The sequence below is a fragment of the Rousettus aegyptiacus genome, unplaced genomic scaffold (assembly GCF_014176215.1).
Source record: "Rousettus aegyptiacus isolate mRouAeg1 unplaced genomic scaffold, mRouAeg1.p scaffold_m13_p_4, whole genome shotgun sequence".
Lineage (NCBI taxonomy): Eukaryota > Metazoa > Chordata > Mammalia > Chiroptera > Pteropodidae > Rousettus > Rousettus aegyptiacus.
This window is the reverse complement of record NW_023416307.1, coordinates 126125158-126138597: the sequence shown is the minus strand read 5'-3', so window position 1 is coordinate 126138597 and position 13440 is coordinate 126125158. Positions and strand designations below refer to the sequence as shown.

The 13440-nt window shown below is 35.7% G+C and overlaps 1 protein-coding gene across 3 annotated transcripts in view; it reads right to left on the bottom strand.

The window, feature by feature from the left end:
* Positions 1-137: 137 nt before the first annotated feature.
* The window catches only part of PIK3CB (phosphatidylinositol-4,5-bisphosphate 3-kinase catalytic subunit beta), a 167081-nt gene continuing 153778 nt past the window's right edge, over positions 138-13440 (bottom strand). For all 3 annotated transcript variants that reach the window (XM_016151202.2, XM_016151204.2, XM_016151203.2), the window contains 5 exons: positions 6912-7079; positions 5773-5896; positions 2003-2148; positions 777-909; positions 138-404 (listed from right to left, as the gene is read on the bottom strand). In XM_016151202.2, the coding sequence (XP_016006688.1) occupies positions 267-404; positions 777-909; positions 2003-2148; positions 5773-5896; positions 6912-7079 (709 nt within the window). In that variant the 3' untranslated portion in view covers positions 138-266. The remainder of the gene's footprint in view (positions 405-776; positions 910-2002; positions 2149-5772; positions 5897-6911; positions 7080-13440) is intronic.

Here is a 13440-nt window from a genome sequence, read left to right as displayed (position 1 = left end):
TTCCTTGGCGTGCAAAGTCAGCAGGAAGTGATTATCCTTAATGTTGACAGTTTTCATGATAAATCTTGGAAGCATTCAAAAAGCAGAGGGTGGTCATCAGGGATTGTTCAGATTAGGTTCTGTGGGATGCCTTGTTCTTAAATGAACTGAGATTCAGAATTTTATTCCCTTTATAACATCTCTGGCAGGATCATGTTCCATTTAGTGCAAGTGCAAAATGAAAACTTAATAAAACCAACAAATACATTAGGAGCAAAGGCTGATCATTAAGATCTGTAGTCTTTCCGAACTGTGTGGGCCATCCAGTTCACTTTAGTAGTCCAGCTTTCCCTGAGTGCCTCATCAAATTTTTGCTTAAATTGCTTGAGTGCTTCTTCTTCACTCTTCCCTAAGGCAAGAGAATCCTAAAAATGAAGGAAAAAATCTGATTTTATACATCCTCCGAAGTGACATACAAATGTCAGAGTCTGCAGGAGGCTTGCTTGGCCTCACCAATCCAGCCACCATCAGGCAATGTGCCTCATGTTTTTATTTAAAGGCCATCTGCAGGAGAGAGAATGAACACCAGAGTAGGATGATAATATGACCTCTGACAAAGGATTTTTGATGATGAAACGAATTTACAATTCCTGCAAGACAACCACTCAGCTGCTTGCTACTACCACTACTGGTTAAGAACTATCTCACAGCAAATTACTCGTTCCATTCCCTTTGAACATTTGAATGAAACAGGCAGGTACAGTTGAGCTCCAGTATACAGAGAAAGGGGTGTGTACCTTAAGATACTGTATATCCTTGACTGATGTGAGCTCAGGAAGCCCTGCAGTCAACATTAGTGCGAAGAGAGTGATGAAGAGATTCCCATGCCGTCGTAGTATCAGATATGCATCTTCACAACACTGGCGGAACCTTTAATTTGATGCAGCAAATCACAAGAGCATGATATTAGAGGGAGATAGCAAATTTCATAAAGGAAAACAAGAGAGATATATCTAGACTTTCCATAACAGCTGGAAAATTTCTATTGAACTAAAGGTTTGTTTCTAATTTTTAGTTCTTTGAAAATTGTCCCAGGACTAAAATTTACATGAAGAAAGTCAAGCTCTCTAAAATCAAACATATCTTTTTCAAAAACAAAACTAAATAGAAATTTATGATAAAAGGCAATATAATCACTTAATTTAGGATTTTAAATCCTATGAGGCCCCCCAAAAATGATTACGAAACAAATGATAATTAAAATCTATGAGAACTTCAGAACATACTTCTAGATTCTAAATTTGTGGTCCGACTCAAGACTGATTTCTCTCATGTTCTCTAAATCAGTGTCCATGCTTTTGTACTACACCTTTTCAAGATGGTCATTCAAGAGGATAATTCAATCCTATCTCCCTAATTTTACAAAAGAGAAAAATAAACCCAGAGGGTATATTCTGCAGAAACTCAGGAAGAACTAGAAAATGATAAGAGCAATTATTTGGTAAGGCTATAATATGAATTGGTACCACCATATAACATATTTCTAACTATCATAATAGCCCTGAAATTTAATTATTTTTGTCCCCATTTGAAGATGAAGAAACAGAGACAGGAAGACAATAATGTGCCTGGAAACGTAAAAAGAGCAAGAAACAGATCAGAGATTACAAAGAATGTCCCTGAACCCTGGCTCCCTTACTGTACTCCACACTGAAAGAGAGCAAAATGCATTTTCAGCATCTCACTATCAAATGTCTTAATAATTTCAAAGAATTTTCTACGATAAACAGTGGTATTCTATTGGATTAATACATAGTAACTTATTTTGAATTTCTAGCACTGTTTTTCTTCTCTGAGTATATCTGAACCTCAATATGGATCTGAGAAGCAAATCCCCCAAATGACCCCTGTTAGCAGATTGACTATCTACCAGACCTAAATATATCAGCAAAGAAATGCTATCCGGCTGGTCAGATGAGAAAATGTTTGATGTGTATACCCTTGACACAAAGGCAATACTCACCGGCCAAATTTTTCTGTGTTTCCTGTTTTTCCTTGTTGAATCACGTGAATGAAATCATAAGTAAGAATAAAAGGCACTCGTTCCCTTTTAATGCCAAATTTAGACTTGAAATTTCCAAGAATATGTCCAAAGTCAATGTGGAAGAGCTAGAAACAAATGAGATTCAATTTTCCTTGTTTTTCTGATGGGTTCCAAATAAAAAGGCAAGGTATTAGCAGTCTTAAAACCCCATGCACGATAGCCGCCCTCATCTGAGCCCTCCTCTCTTTACACAACTTACTGGGCCATGAGGGAAGAGACTGTATCTTAAATGCACACATCTTTTATATTCAATAATAACCCTGATATTAAACTTCATATACACAGTAGTGAAAGTGAAACTTAAAAAAAAAATCCAAATAATAAACATGTCTGATTTTAAAAAGTCAAATAGTTCTACGTATAAAACTATTGTTTGTATAAACCTACTTCTACATCAACAGTTCTACACATAGAAACATATTGAAAAGAGTATATTCTTGCCCTGCCAGCTCCTCATCTTGAGGTATCACTCTTTCACATATTTTTCCTGATACTTGTCTACGTTTTTTGAAATAATAAATTTATACTTATTTTTTACTTCCTAATTTTGGATTACTATTCTTACTATGGAAGGTAAGGATTTAGTACTCTTGTGCTGATACAATGCTACACAATGTGGCACATTATAATTCCTGGTTAAATCAATATTCAATGTTTATATTGTTCAGACTATATAAATACATTTCAAAGCTAAGTGACAAGGTAGTGGTATACTAAAACTATATTTCTTTTTTTGTTCACCTTTTTTTTTTTTGGACTTAAGAGTTCTATGGCTCCATCATTATTAATTCTTCCCCAAATCTTCTTAAAAATCTAAAAATCATTTTCAGAACATTTTCCCACATGGTCAGGTAATCTATTAGCTCCTGTCTGTGTTAGCTGTTCTCTAGGCCTGCTGTACAACCATCATCCTGGGCTCTCCCTTCAACTCTTGTCCCCTTTGGAGTCCATGTTTCCCAAGTCCTACATCACATTCTCTTTGATTTAGACCAGGGTTTCTCAATATTGAAATTACTGACATTTTGAGCCCGATAGTTCTATATTTTGAGGTTCTGTTCTGTACACTATAAGAGTGTTAGCACCATCCCTAGGCTCTCCCCACTAGATGCCAACAAAACAGCTCCCTTCCCAGTTATGACGACCAGTAATATCTTTAGACATTGACAAATGTCCCCTGAGGACAAAAGCACCTCAGTTTAGAACTACTGGTTTAGACCCCTGCTTTGGTAGATGTCCTTATTCTGGCAGCCTCCTCAGAACACATGCAGAGGAGACACAGCTTTTGAGACCTTGTATGTTTGAAAACGTCTTTATTCTACCTTTATACTTGATTCATAGTTTGGTTAGAATTCTAGGTTAGAATTATCTATTCTCAAAATTATGAAGGCTAATTTTCACCGTCTTAAGTTTCCAATGTTGCTATTGAGAAGCCAAATCGTTCTGACTCCTGAGCCCTGGTTATGTGGACTGCTGGGTCTCTGGGAAGGTTTTAGCACCATCTCTTTATGCCTGATACAATGAAATATCATGAAGGGCTTTAGGGAGGGTCTTTTCATCCACTATCAGGGAACTTTTATGCCCCTTTGGATATTCATGAACATCAGCTTCAGGAAATATATTTGTATTATTTGCTTAGTAAGTTCCTTCCCTTCCTCTTCTGTTACTTCTTTCTGGAACTCCTCTATTAGGCTGATGGTATATCTCCCTGGACTGATTCACTATCAATACTGGATTCTCTTTCTTCTATATCAAAAAAAATTAGTTCTTTTTGGGATATTAAAGGGCAATACAAAGCACGATGGCTAAAAAAAACAGAATCTGAGCCAAAATACCAGGATTTAAATCCTGGTATGCATACTACTTCTGGTGCCTCGATTTTCTCACCTATAAATGGGGATACTACTACCAGTTACTCTGTACGGCTATCATGAGGACTGAAGAAGTTAACTAGAACTGCGCCTTCCACAAGTTAAGAGTCAATAAAAACTAGCTAATCTTTAGTTTAAACTGATTCTATTTTAACATTTTATTCCTCTTTTTAATTTCCAAGAATTCTATTTTTCAGTTTTTAAAAGCAGAACACTATTATTTCTTAATAGATGTAATGTCTCATTTGTTTTGATTTTTTAAATCATCCTCTGTTTACTGCAATTACTTTGTTTTCCCAGAGCTCTTTTTTTCCCCTATTTTGTTTTGGTCTCTTTCATAGTGGAGGTTTCCCTCAAATGTCAGCTAATCCTTGACTGACCATCCATATTTAAGAATGAGTCACTAAAAAAAACTGAATAAAAATTCTATGAATGGCAGGACTGTTGATTGGTAAGCTTACTTGCAGAGCAACTTGGAAGAGACCTCAATTGTCAGGATGTGTAGGTCTTTTCACTGGTAAGAATCAGATTTTCTGAGAACAATCACCTAGACTCTTGCTAAGTGTGGCAATATATACCTGGTTGCTAGTGTTCTTGGACCAAAGCAAGCGAAAGTCGCTAAGAATTGTACCATTTTTGCCAACTTTCACGTCATCCCCATTTTTAACATGGCACCTTTCCCTCAGCTTATGTAGAACCTGGTGTCCTTGAGTCAAAAGAATCCACTTCATCCACCTCCTTACTGGAGTTGGGAAAGAGACTTAAGCATCTAATTGCTCCATATAAAAACTGCCAATCAAGTCTATTTTCGGCCTCCTCCCCCAGCTTTGCCTTCTGCAGTACCTTGTGCATCTGATTCCAGAGCTTCACTCAGACTGACATACCCCTTTAAAAGTACACAGATTTCCATTTTCCTCAGCTATGCTAAGTCATTGACACTTTCGCATCATCCTTTCTATCATCCTCAAATCTGTGAGTGTCTTTTTCCACTGTGGCCTCTTTTCCTATTATCTTCAATTTCTCGGACTTTTATATTTTATTCCTTAATATCATATTAGAATATCAAGAAAGAATAAAGAAAAACTTATGTGTTCAATATGATTAACCAGAAGTCCAAGGGAATCCTTTTAACTGTAAATACAAGGTTCAACTCTCGAAGCCCAAGCCAGAACTACCCAGATCTCCCAGCAGGTTTAATTAAAACTCTATCTGTCTTTGCTTAATATAAAAGAATTTACAAAGCAAATATGTCATTCTGAAAAATAAAAAATTTTCATTTGAAAACTAAGATCTTCTTCAAGAACCTAGCCTGGTTCTGTAGCTATCCCAAAATGTTGTTATTCATACTCCATTTCTCCTTACTCCTATATATGATTACATTTGATGTTCTAAAAGATAAAATGGCTCAAGTGAGGTTCATCTCAACTTTTTTTTTTAAGCACTGGTTATCTTATTTAAAGTCAACAATCCTGCATATCATCTGTTTCTTCTACTCTTAGGTATTAGTGTCAAAACAACAGCATCAACAACAACAACAACAATAACAACAAAAACACAATAATTTCTTATACTGAAAGAATAGGTCACTTTTAAATAAACATAATATTTTTTAAACATTTAAATAAATTCTTATCACCTAATTTTAGGCAAACAAAACAAATAATATATGAAGTGGATGGTATGTGAAACGAGGGATAGGGAAATGAAGACAAATACATGACTGAGAATCACTAAAAAATCTGCTTGAGTTTCACAAGAGACTGTACTGAATGTAAACAAGCATGACTGAAGCCTTTGGTAGACTCTGGGGAAACAGCTTACCTGGCCATTTTTTTTTACCATGATGTTGTCACTATGTCTGTCACCAATCCCAAGGACATAAGAAGCTACACAGTAGCCAGCACAGGACAGGGTAAACTCCTCAATGGCTCGGTCCAGGTCATCCCTGAACAAGAGAAAAAAACAGAAGCAACAAAGGTTTTCAGCCTCCAAATGTGAGATGTGACCCAATCCACACTTGTTTCCTTTTTAATTGTGGGAAGAACTACAATACAGAGCTGATAAAACCATGAGGAGAACATGCTGGATCAGCCAAAAAGGTATGATCATCATAGGAACCAGGCAGAAAGGAGTGCGCAGGCTAGGCTGGCTCTAAGATATCAGATAACTGAAATTCAGCCATTTAAACTGATGTGTCCTGGGGGTCATGTTTCAGTGGGGATGGGATAGGTTCATATGCATAGAAATGAGAGGAGACCATTAGCTTTGCTGGATAGTGCTAGGACTTTAGAATATTTTGGTCAGTTTTGACCTATGACTTGAATTCCATATTTAAAAGTTAAGTATTGCAGTTCCTATGATCCAAGTCACTGACTTAGAATGAATAATACACACCCTTTAGAGACAAGGCACCAAGATCAAAATTTGGAAACTGATTATCACATACAATTAGATTTTGCCAATGGTAAAATTTAAGAATGACATTGAAATCTTTAGCCAAAAATATTTGCAGAGTGTTTTCCCCTCATCGTATAATTCCATAATTTCCTATGTATTAAGGCTTTTCTAAAACAATAACCATAAAAAACACAGTTCCAGGCACTTTATTTTTTTTTTAGTTTAAAGAGCTCACTCTACAAACTCATTTATTTCCATTGCAAAAAACTACTGAGAACTTAAGTTATAGAAGTTGATGCCTTTAAACAAAAACTTACATGTTATGTTGAAAATACTTAGATTTTAACTACTGCAGGGCTCTGAAATTTGATCTAGACAGCACAGAATTCAATGCTAATCATTTGTAAGACTTTAGCAAAGTTTATTTGTCATTTTGATCTAACCTGAAATGAAACAATAAATAACACTAATATTTCTTTTAGGACACTGATGATTCTAATTGGAAGAACAGTTATATTCATCTGTTTGTTCAAAAAAATAATAATGAAACAAAATAAACTAACCCAGAATTGTATTCTTTAAGCCAGTTCAGAAGAGCATCTTTATTGAAGGCTGCTGTAGCAGCCACGTTGCTACTGTTCAGCTGAATGTCAGCAATTGTTTCAGAGGTGCTCACAACTTCAATGAGGCCAGAGCGATCTCCTGTTGCTAAACAGCCATAAGGCAACATTCTGAAAGGAAAAAAATGGGCATAGTCACATGTGTATATCACCCATAGAAACATTAACAGAGTAAGTTTTTTCTTTGATTTTTTAAATGTTTCATTACTGTTGACACCCTTGCCATTATTATATTATTGTCATACGGAACAGTATGAGTTCTACCTTCTGTGAGGAAAAAAAATCTCTTGGCCAACATAGTAATTTACTATAATTCCAATGTGCAAGCTATCTGTATAATTTGGTATCTAGTTGTCCTGGTGAACTATTATATTTGTTTGTGTAGGTGGACAAAAGCACATCAGAAAAAAGAAAAAAAATATTTCATTTTTACTTTAAATTTTGGAGAAAGGAATCAACCTTCATGGAGCAACTAATAGGTAACACACAGCAGTCTAAGCACTTCACATTACCTTGATTAATGGCAATTCATCCTTCCCAGTGTTTAAACCCACAACCTTAAGGTCATCTTTGACTTTCTCATGCCCAACATTTATCTGTCTTGAAGATGTATACAGGGTCTAAGTACTACTCTGCCTTTACCCTTCCTTCTGCTACCACCCTAGTCCAAGTTACCGTCAACCCTTACTCAATTATTCAACAGTTTCCGAATTAGTTTCCCTAATTATAGTCTGTTCTAGATTCAACAGCAACATAATCCATTTAAAATGTATTATGTCACTCTCCTGATCGAAATGTCTGTAGTGGCTTCCCAACTTAGAGCGAAAGCCATAACTTGCAAGGCCTTGGATCTACTCTGCCTTCACCTCTCCTCATATCCTCCCCTTGCTTACTTTGTTACCTGAAGTTGTTACTACTACACTGGCTTCCCTGCTACTCTTCAAACATATCAGGCACAATACCCCTGCACTCCTTTACAGGTGTTATTTTCTCTGCCTGGAACATTCTTCCCTAAGACATTTACATGGTCCACACCCAAACCTCTTGGAAATCATTGCGGAAATGTCACCATCTCAGTGAGAAATTCTCAGATTATCCTATTTAAAATAGCAACACTATCTGCGACACAACACTTGCTATCTCTTCCCTGCTTTATTTCCCTCTACAGCCCTCAACACTATCCAACATCCTGTACGTTTTATTTATTTACTGTCTGTTTCCACCATCAAGTTGTAAGGTCCAACAGGTAGGGATGTTTTGTTCACTCCTGTATCCTCACTGCCTGAGAATGTGCCTGGCATAAAGCAGGCACTCAATATTTTTGAATGAATAAACAAATTTAATAACAAAATCCCTATAAGGTTAAGTTCCCAGTTTTACAAATGAGAAACAAAAGTAAGTTGCAGTCATATATTTAATCAAGTGGAAAATCCAACACTTAAAGCTATGTCTGTGTGGCTCTACATCTATCTTTTTAACCTAACACAGTACTCCAGTGTCACTGACTACATAAGAAGACACTTGGGCTGCTTCTCTTGGAAATAAGTTTTGGCAAATTGATAGGCATCATTTTGCTTTGATTTGCATTTATATGATCCCTAGTGAAAATAAAATTTTCCCTAGATCTCTTTTAATCATTTTAAGAATTTCTTTTGTGAATTAGCTATTATATCCTTTGCCTACTAGGTTTTTAAACATTTTCCTTAGTGACCTATATGAGTTCTTTATATATTAATAATATCCTTTTCTCATTTTCTCCAGTTTTTAAAAACGGTATTATCATTAGAGCAACTCTAAAATGGAATAAGATACCTTGGGAAGTTCCATAAAAGTCAAGCAACTACAGGAAATGCAATGGATGGAATTCATGGATTCAATAAATATTTGAGTGCAGCTATGTGTCAAGCATTGTGTTAGCTGCTAGTGATAGAAATGTGCAAAATCACCAGCCTCTCACTGAGACAAAGCACAAATGCACAATGTACTATTACATATGATCTTTGTATGAATGAGAAGTGCCATGAGAACATGTTAAAAGTTAAGAAAGATCTCCGTGAGGAGAAAGGTCAGCATGGCTGCAGGAGGATACAAGGCGAACACAAAAGCAGCGTGAGGACAAGAAACAATCAGTGTTGGAAAGATCGTGCAGGGCTTTATGGGCCATGTAAAGGCTTCTGTCATTCTCCCAGAAGCACTGAAAAAGCCTTTGAAGGACTTTATGAAAGAGTGTGCATGTGTGTGTGTACACGTGTTGGAGGAAATATGTGTGTGTGTTAGTGCATAAAATAATCAGATAGCACATAACAATCACAACAGTTCCTAAATTTCCTTCCATCAAATTTATGCCTCTTTAAGCATTTTCCTAGTTCCATCAAAATAAGATTGGAAGCAGAACTGTCAAACTACATGCTGGTAGCCTGATATACTAACAGACGGTTTTACATCTTCACTATTAATTTGTTTATCCTTTGAAAATAGTACCCTTCAATAAGAAAGGTAGTTACAGAGCATGAAAGGTTTTTACCAGCACCTCTATCCTTATCGTGACAAACACATGTGAAGTAAACACTGCCCAATTAAAGTGCACTTTGGCTCACTTTCCTGCCTCTTCTCTCACCCCACTTGCAGCCAAACTGGGCAAAAGTCCAGCAACTAACTTCCTCTTCAAAAGTAGACAATGATGAAAGCATTCAGTGTCTTGAGGATGGAACACTCACAATGGGAAGGAAAAAACACTCTTGTCAGATAGACAGTTTGACAGAAGTCAAGATGGGGACAAATCCTGACCATCTTACATGGGCCCTCTTTGCACTCAACTTCTACACTTCTCATAAAGGCTGTGACAGCAGTTAGTAATGTTTACCTTCCTTTCTGAGACTCACTGATGCAAAGAGTAATTTGTTACCTTTCTAGTTTCATTAAAGAACTCCTGTATAGCTCTCTTAAAAGGGAAGTAAACCCCATTGCAACTCAGATGTAAAGTCACAATAAAGACAACTGTCCAAAATTTAGTGTCACATGTATTTATGGGAATGGAAGGGTGGAAGGATGGATGGACAGGGTGTCAAATCTACCAAAGGCCAGATAGATTTAAATGTAGAAAACATATCAGACTTGACAGAAAAGGCTACTTGCCTATTATTTGCTGACTGATGAAGTCATATTGATGGCTTATAAATGTTCTTTCATTTCGCTTATAAATGTTCTTTCATTTCATTTGGAATGAAAGATGCCAAGAGTATTTTGAGACATCATGGAAAAATTAAAATGAGAAATACGCATTTTCATTCATGCTAAAATGAAACTATTACAAGTACTAAAATATTGTGATCAAAGTAGTAATGTACAGAAGGGCCATCAGACTTGAGATTGAACTTAAAACAGTGTGTGCTACGTGACCCAGTTTAACCTGAACAACTGGCCAAAAAAAAAAAAAAAAAAAAAAAACAATAGGGAACACTGGAGTCTGTGTATTTATAGAAACAGTAAAAATGTTTGGTAAGAAAAAGGTATTAGTTTGAAAATGAACTCAAAAGAATTAAAGTCCTGAATATTTTTTTAAACATGAGGTCAGAGTACAAAAAGTAAGCAAAGATCTCACAAGACAGACAAGTTCTTTTTTCTTGTCAGACACACATTGCTTCCTATCAGACAGATAATAGGTTATTTCTAGCACTTCTACATGTAGCTGCCTCCCTTTGCCAGAGGTCACAAAGAACTTCATTTGATGCTAAATGTGCTTTACATTTGAATAGAAAGTAAAATCAAAACTAAGACAAAAGAAGTTGGTTGGGGTTTTCAGTTAAGCTAATGGAACTAAGGGCAAAGTCTTTAGCTCAGCCTTTCATAACTAAGTAAGATTAATCATATTGGCCTGAATCTGCTTGTAGCAAAAGGAGACCATTGTGTAGCATATGTGCTAACCTTGGAAAGAATCAATGAGTTATTAGTCTAAGCTTGAAAGTTTCCCCCACTTTTTATGGTATAAATCAAGTGAAAACATTTTTGTCTGGGTTTACCTTTTTCAGAAGGGTCTGTAAACTTTTGCTGGAATGAGACTGATACTAAATATTTTAGGTGCTGCAGACTATTATGTCACTATTCAATTCTGTAGTTAACAGCATAAAAGCATCCACAGATAATATGTAAACAAATAGGTTGTGACTGTGTGCCCATAAAATTTTATTTTTAAAAATGCCAGCCCACCCCCATACCTCTGGATTTATGTTTCTCAAGCAGAGTTTCTCATAATCACCCATTCCTCTTATCTATGCAGTATTTCTTGAGTAAGTGGTTAACCAAAAAAACTTGCTACCTATTCAAAACTACTAATTCCATTTTTACATGGCTATATTAGAAATTCCTAATTTTTTTTTTATTAAAAACACTATCATTTACTGTGTTCACATGATCCTTTTTCGATGAACTATAATCTTTCTTCCTTACTCCAATCACATCTTCAAATCCCATTAAAGGAACAATACCCACAGAAAACTGTTCTTTCTATTTCAACAGCATAGTAGAAGTTTACCCTGGAAGGATCTAACACTAGAAAACTTTCCTTAAAAAAAAAAAAGAAAGAAAGAAAAGAAAAGAAAACAAAAGAAAAGAAAAGAAAAGAACAGGAAAGGAAAGGAAAGGAAAGGAAAGGAAAGGAAAGGAAAGGAAAGGAAAGGAAAGGAAAGGAAAGGTAAACAGGAAAGGAATTAAAGTGAAAGGGGAGGGAGGGAGTGTCTGGAGGACTCACGACAGAATCAAAAGATAACTAAGAACATACAAGAACTAGCCATAAAAGAATCATACTAGAAGATATAACGAGATCTCTCATATCAAGGATTCCAGGAGAAAGGAGAAGTACGGAAGGAAGAAGGAGGAATTGAGAAGGAAGGAAGGAAGGAAGGAAGGAAGGAAGGAAGGAAATCATATATTTTGGGTACCAGAAAACTTTATTACTAGATATGTCTTACCACAATTGGTTTCTCACTTTGGTAAAATAATAGAAAGATGACATCAAGCTTAGAATCTGACAGGGTTGGATTTGAATGTGGCTCTGCAATTTAGTATCTTTACAACTTTGATAAATTGTTTAAAATCAGCTGAAACCTAATTTTCTCATCTGTTAAAAAGGAACAACACAACCTCATAGAGTTATAAAGATTACATGACATGACACATATGAAAAACTTAATACAATGCCTGGTTCAGTCAATAAACAATAACTTAAAATTTTTTAAGTTTAAAAAAATTAAAAAACAAAAATAATTCAGGCATAATCAGGAAATGCTTATAATCTGCCAGGGATAATGTCAATTACAACTGTTTCCAGCCACTTTATGGACTAAGTTGCTACAGACACTAAAACATATTTTAAAAATGATAGGTAAATAAAGTCAAAATGTTTTTTATCAATAATTACAGTTAATAAAGAAAGGAGACCTCTAGGTCCCAGAAATACAGAGCTTATCCAAGGTAGTAGCCTAGAAAGTTACTGACTTGGTTGACATTTTAGCTCCCATGAGAAAAGAGACAATAGTCTTAAGCCTGTGAGAAGCAGGATCTGGACCCGAGATCCTACACAAAGTGGGGGCTCTGAAAGAGAATGTGTGAAAAGAGAACTACAAAATGTCTGCTTACAAACTAGAGCATATGGCACGAAAGTCTGCCATCTACCCTGGGTACTAGTGAGCAATGAAAAGAAGTTTCAAGAAAGTGCAGAAACTGAAAAAGCTTCCCTTCCCACATTCTCATGAGATCCTATAAGGTATGAGGGCCTAAAGACAAAGAGTTAACATAAAAACTGGTTGATTGTGTGTAAGAACCTAGGGGAACAGCACAAACTAAACACGAAGTCATTTTGGGGGGATACTTTCACACCCTAGAGAGCAAAATACCCTCATAAAAAACACAATCCCCACCAATAATCAATTCAAAACCAAATATTATTAACTACACAAGGAAATGTATAAGATTAAGCAGATAAACGAAAAGGCGCCAAGAGATAAAACAGAGCAATATGAAAGAGACTCTAAAAGGATGAAAGACATGAAAAAGAACAAAGTATTTAAAAAGTACAATATTCAAAAAAAGGCACACAAAAGCAAAATAAAATACAACTCCTATATAAATATAGTCATTGAAATAAACACACCACATTGAATATGCAAGAAACTTGACAATGTTGAAGAGATAATTAGTGAACTGGAAGACAGAATACAAGAAACTGTAAAGAATGTCACATAAAGATAAAAATACAGGAAATAGAAAAGATAGGTTAAGAGATATGCAGGACAGAACAGGAAAGTGCAACACATGTCTATTAAAATTGCGGAAAAAGATGGAGAGTAGGAGAACTACAATGTTAAAGAATATGAATACCTTCTGTAGAAACTAAAAGATGTGATTTTCTTTGATTGAAAGATACAATGAGAATGGGGAAGGAAAAATAAATGAAAAGAAATCCACACAGGGACAA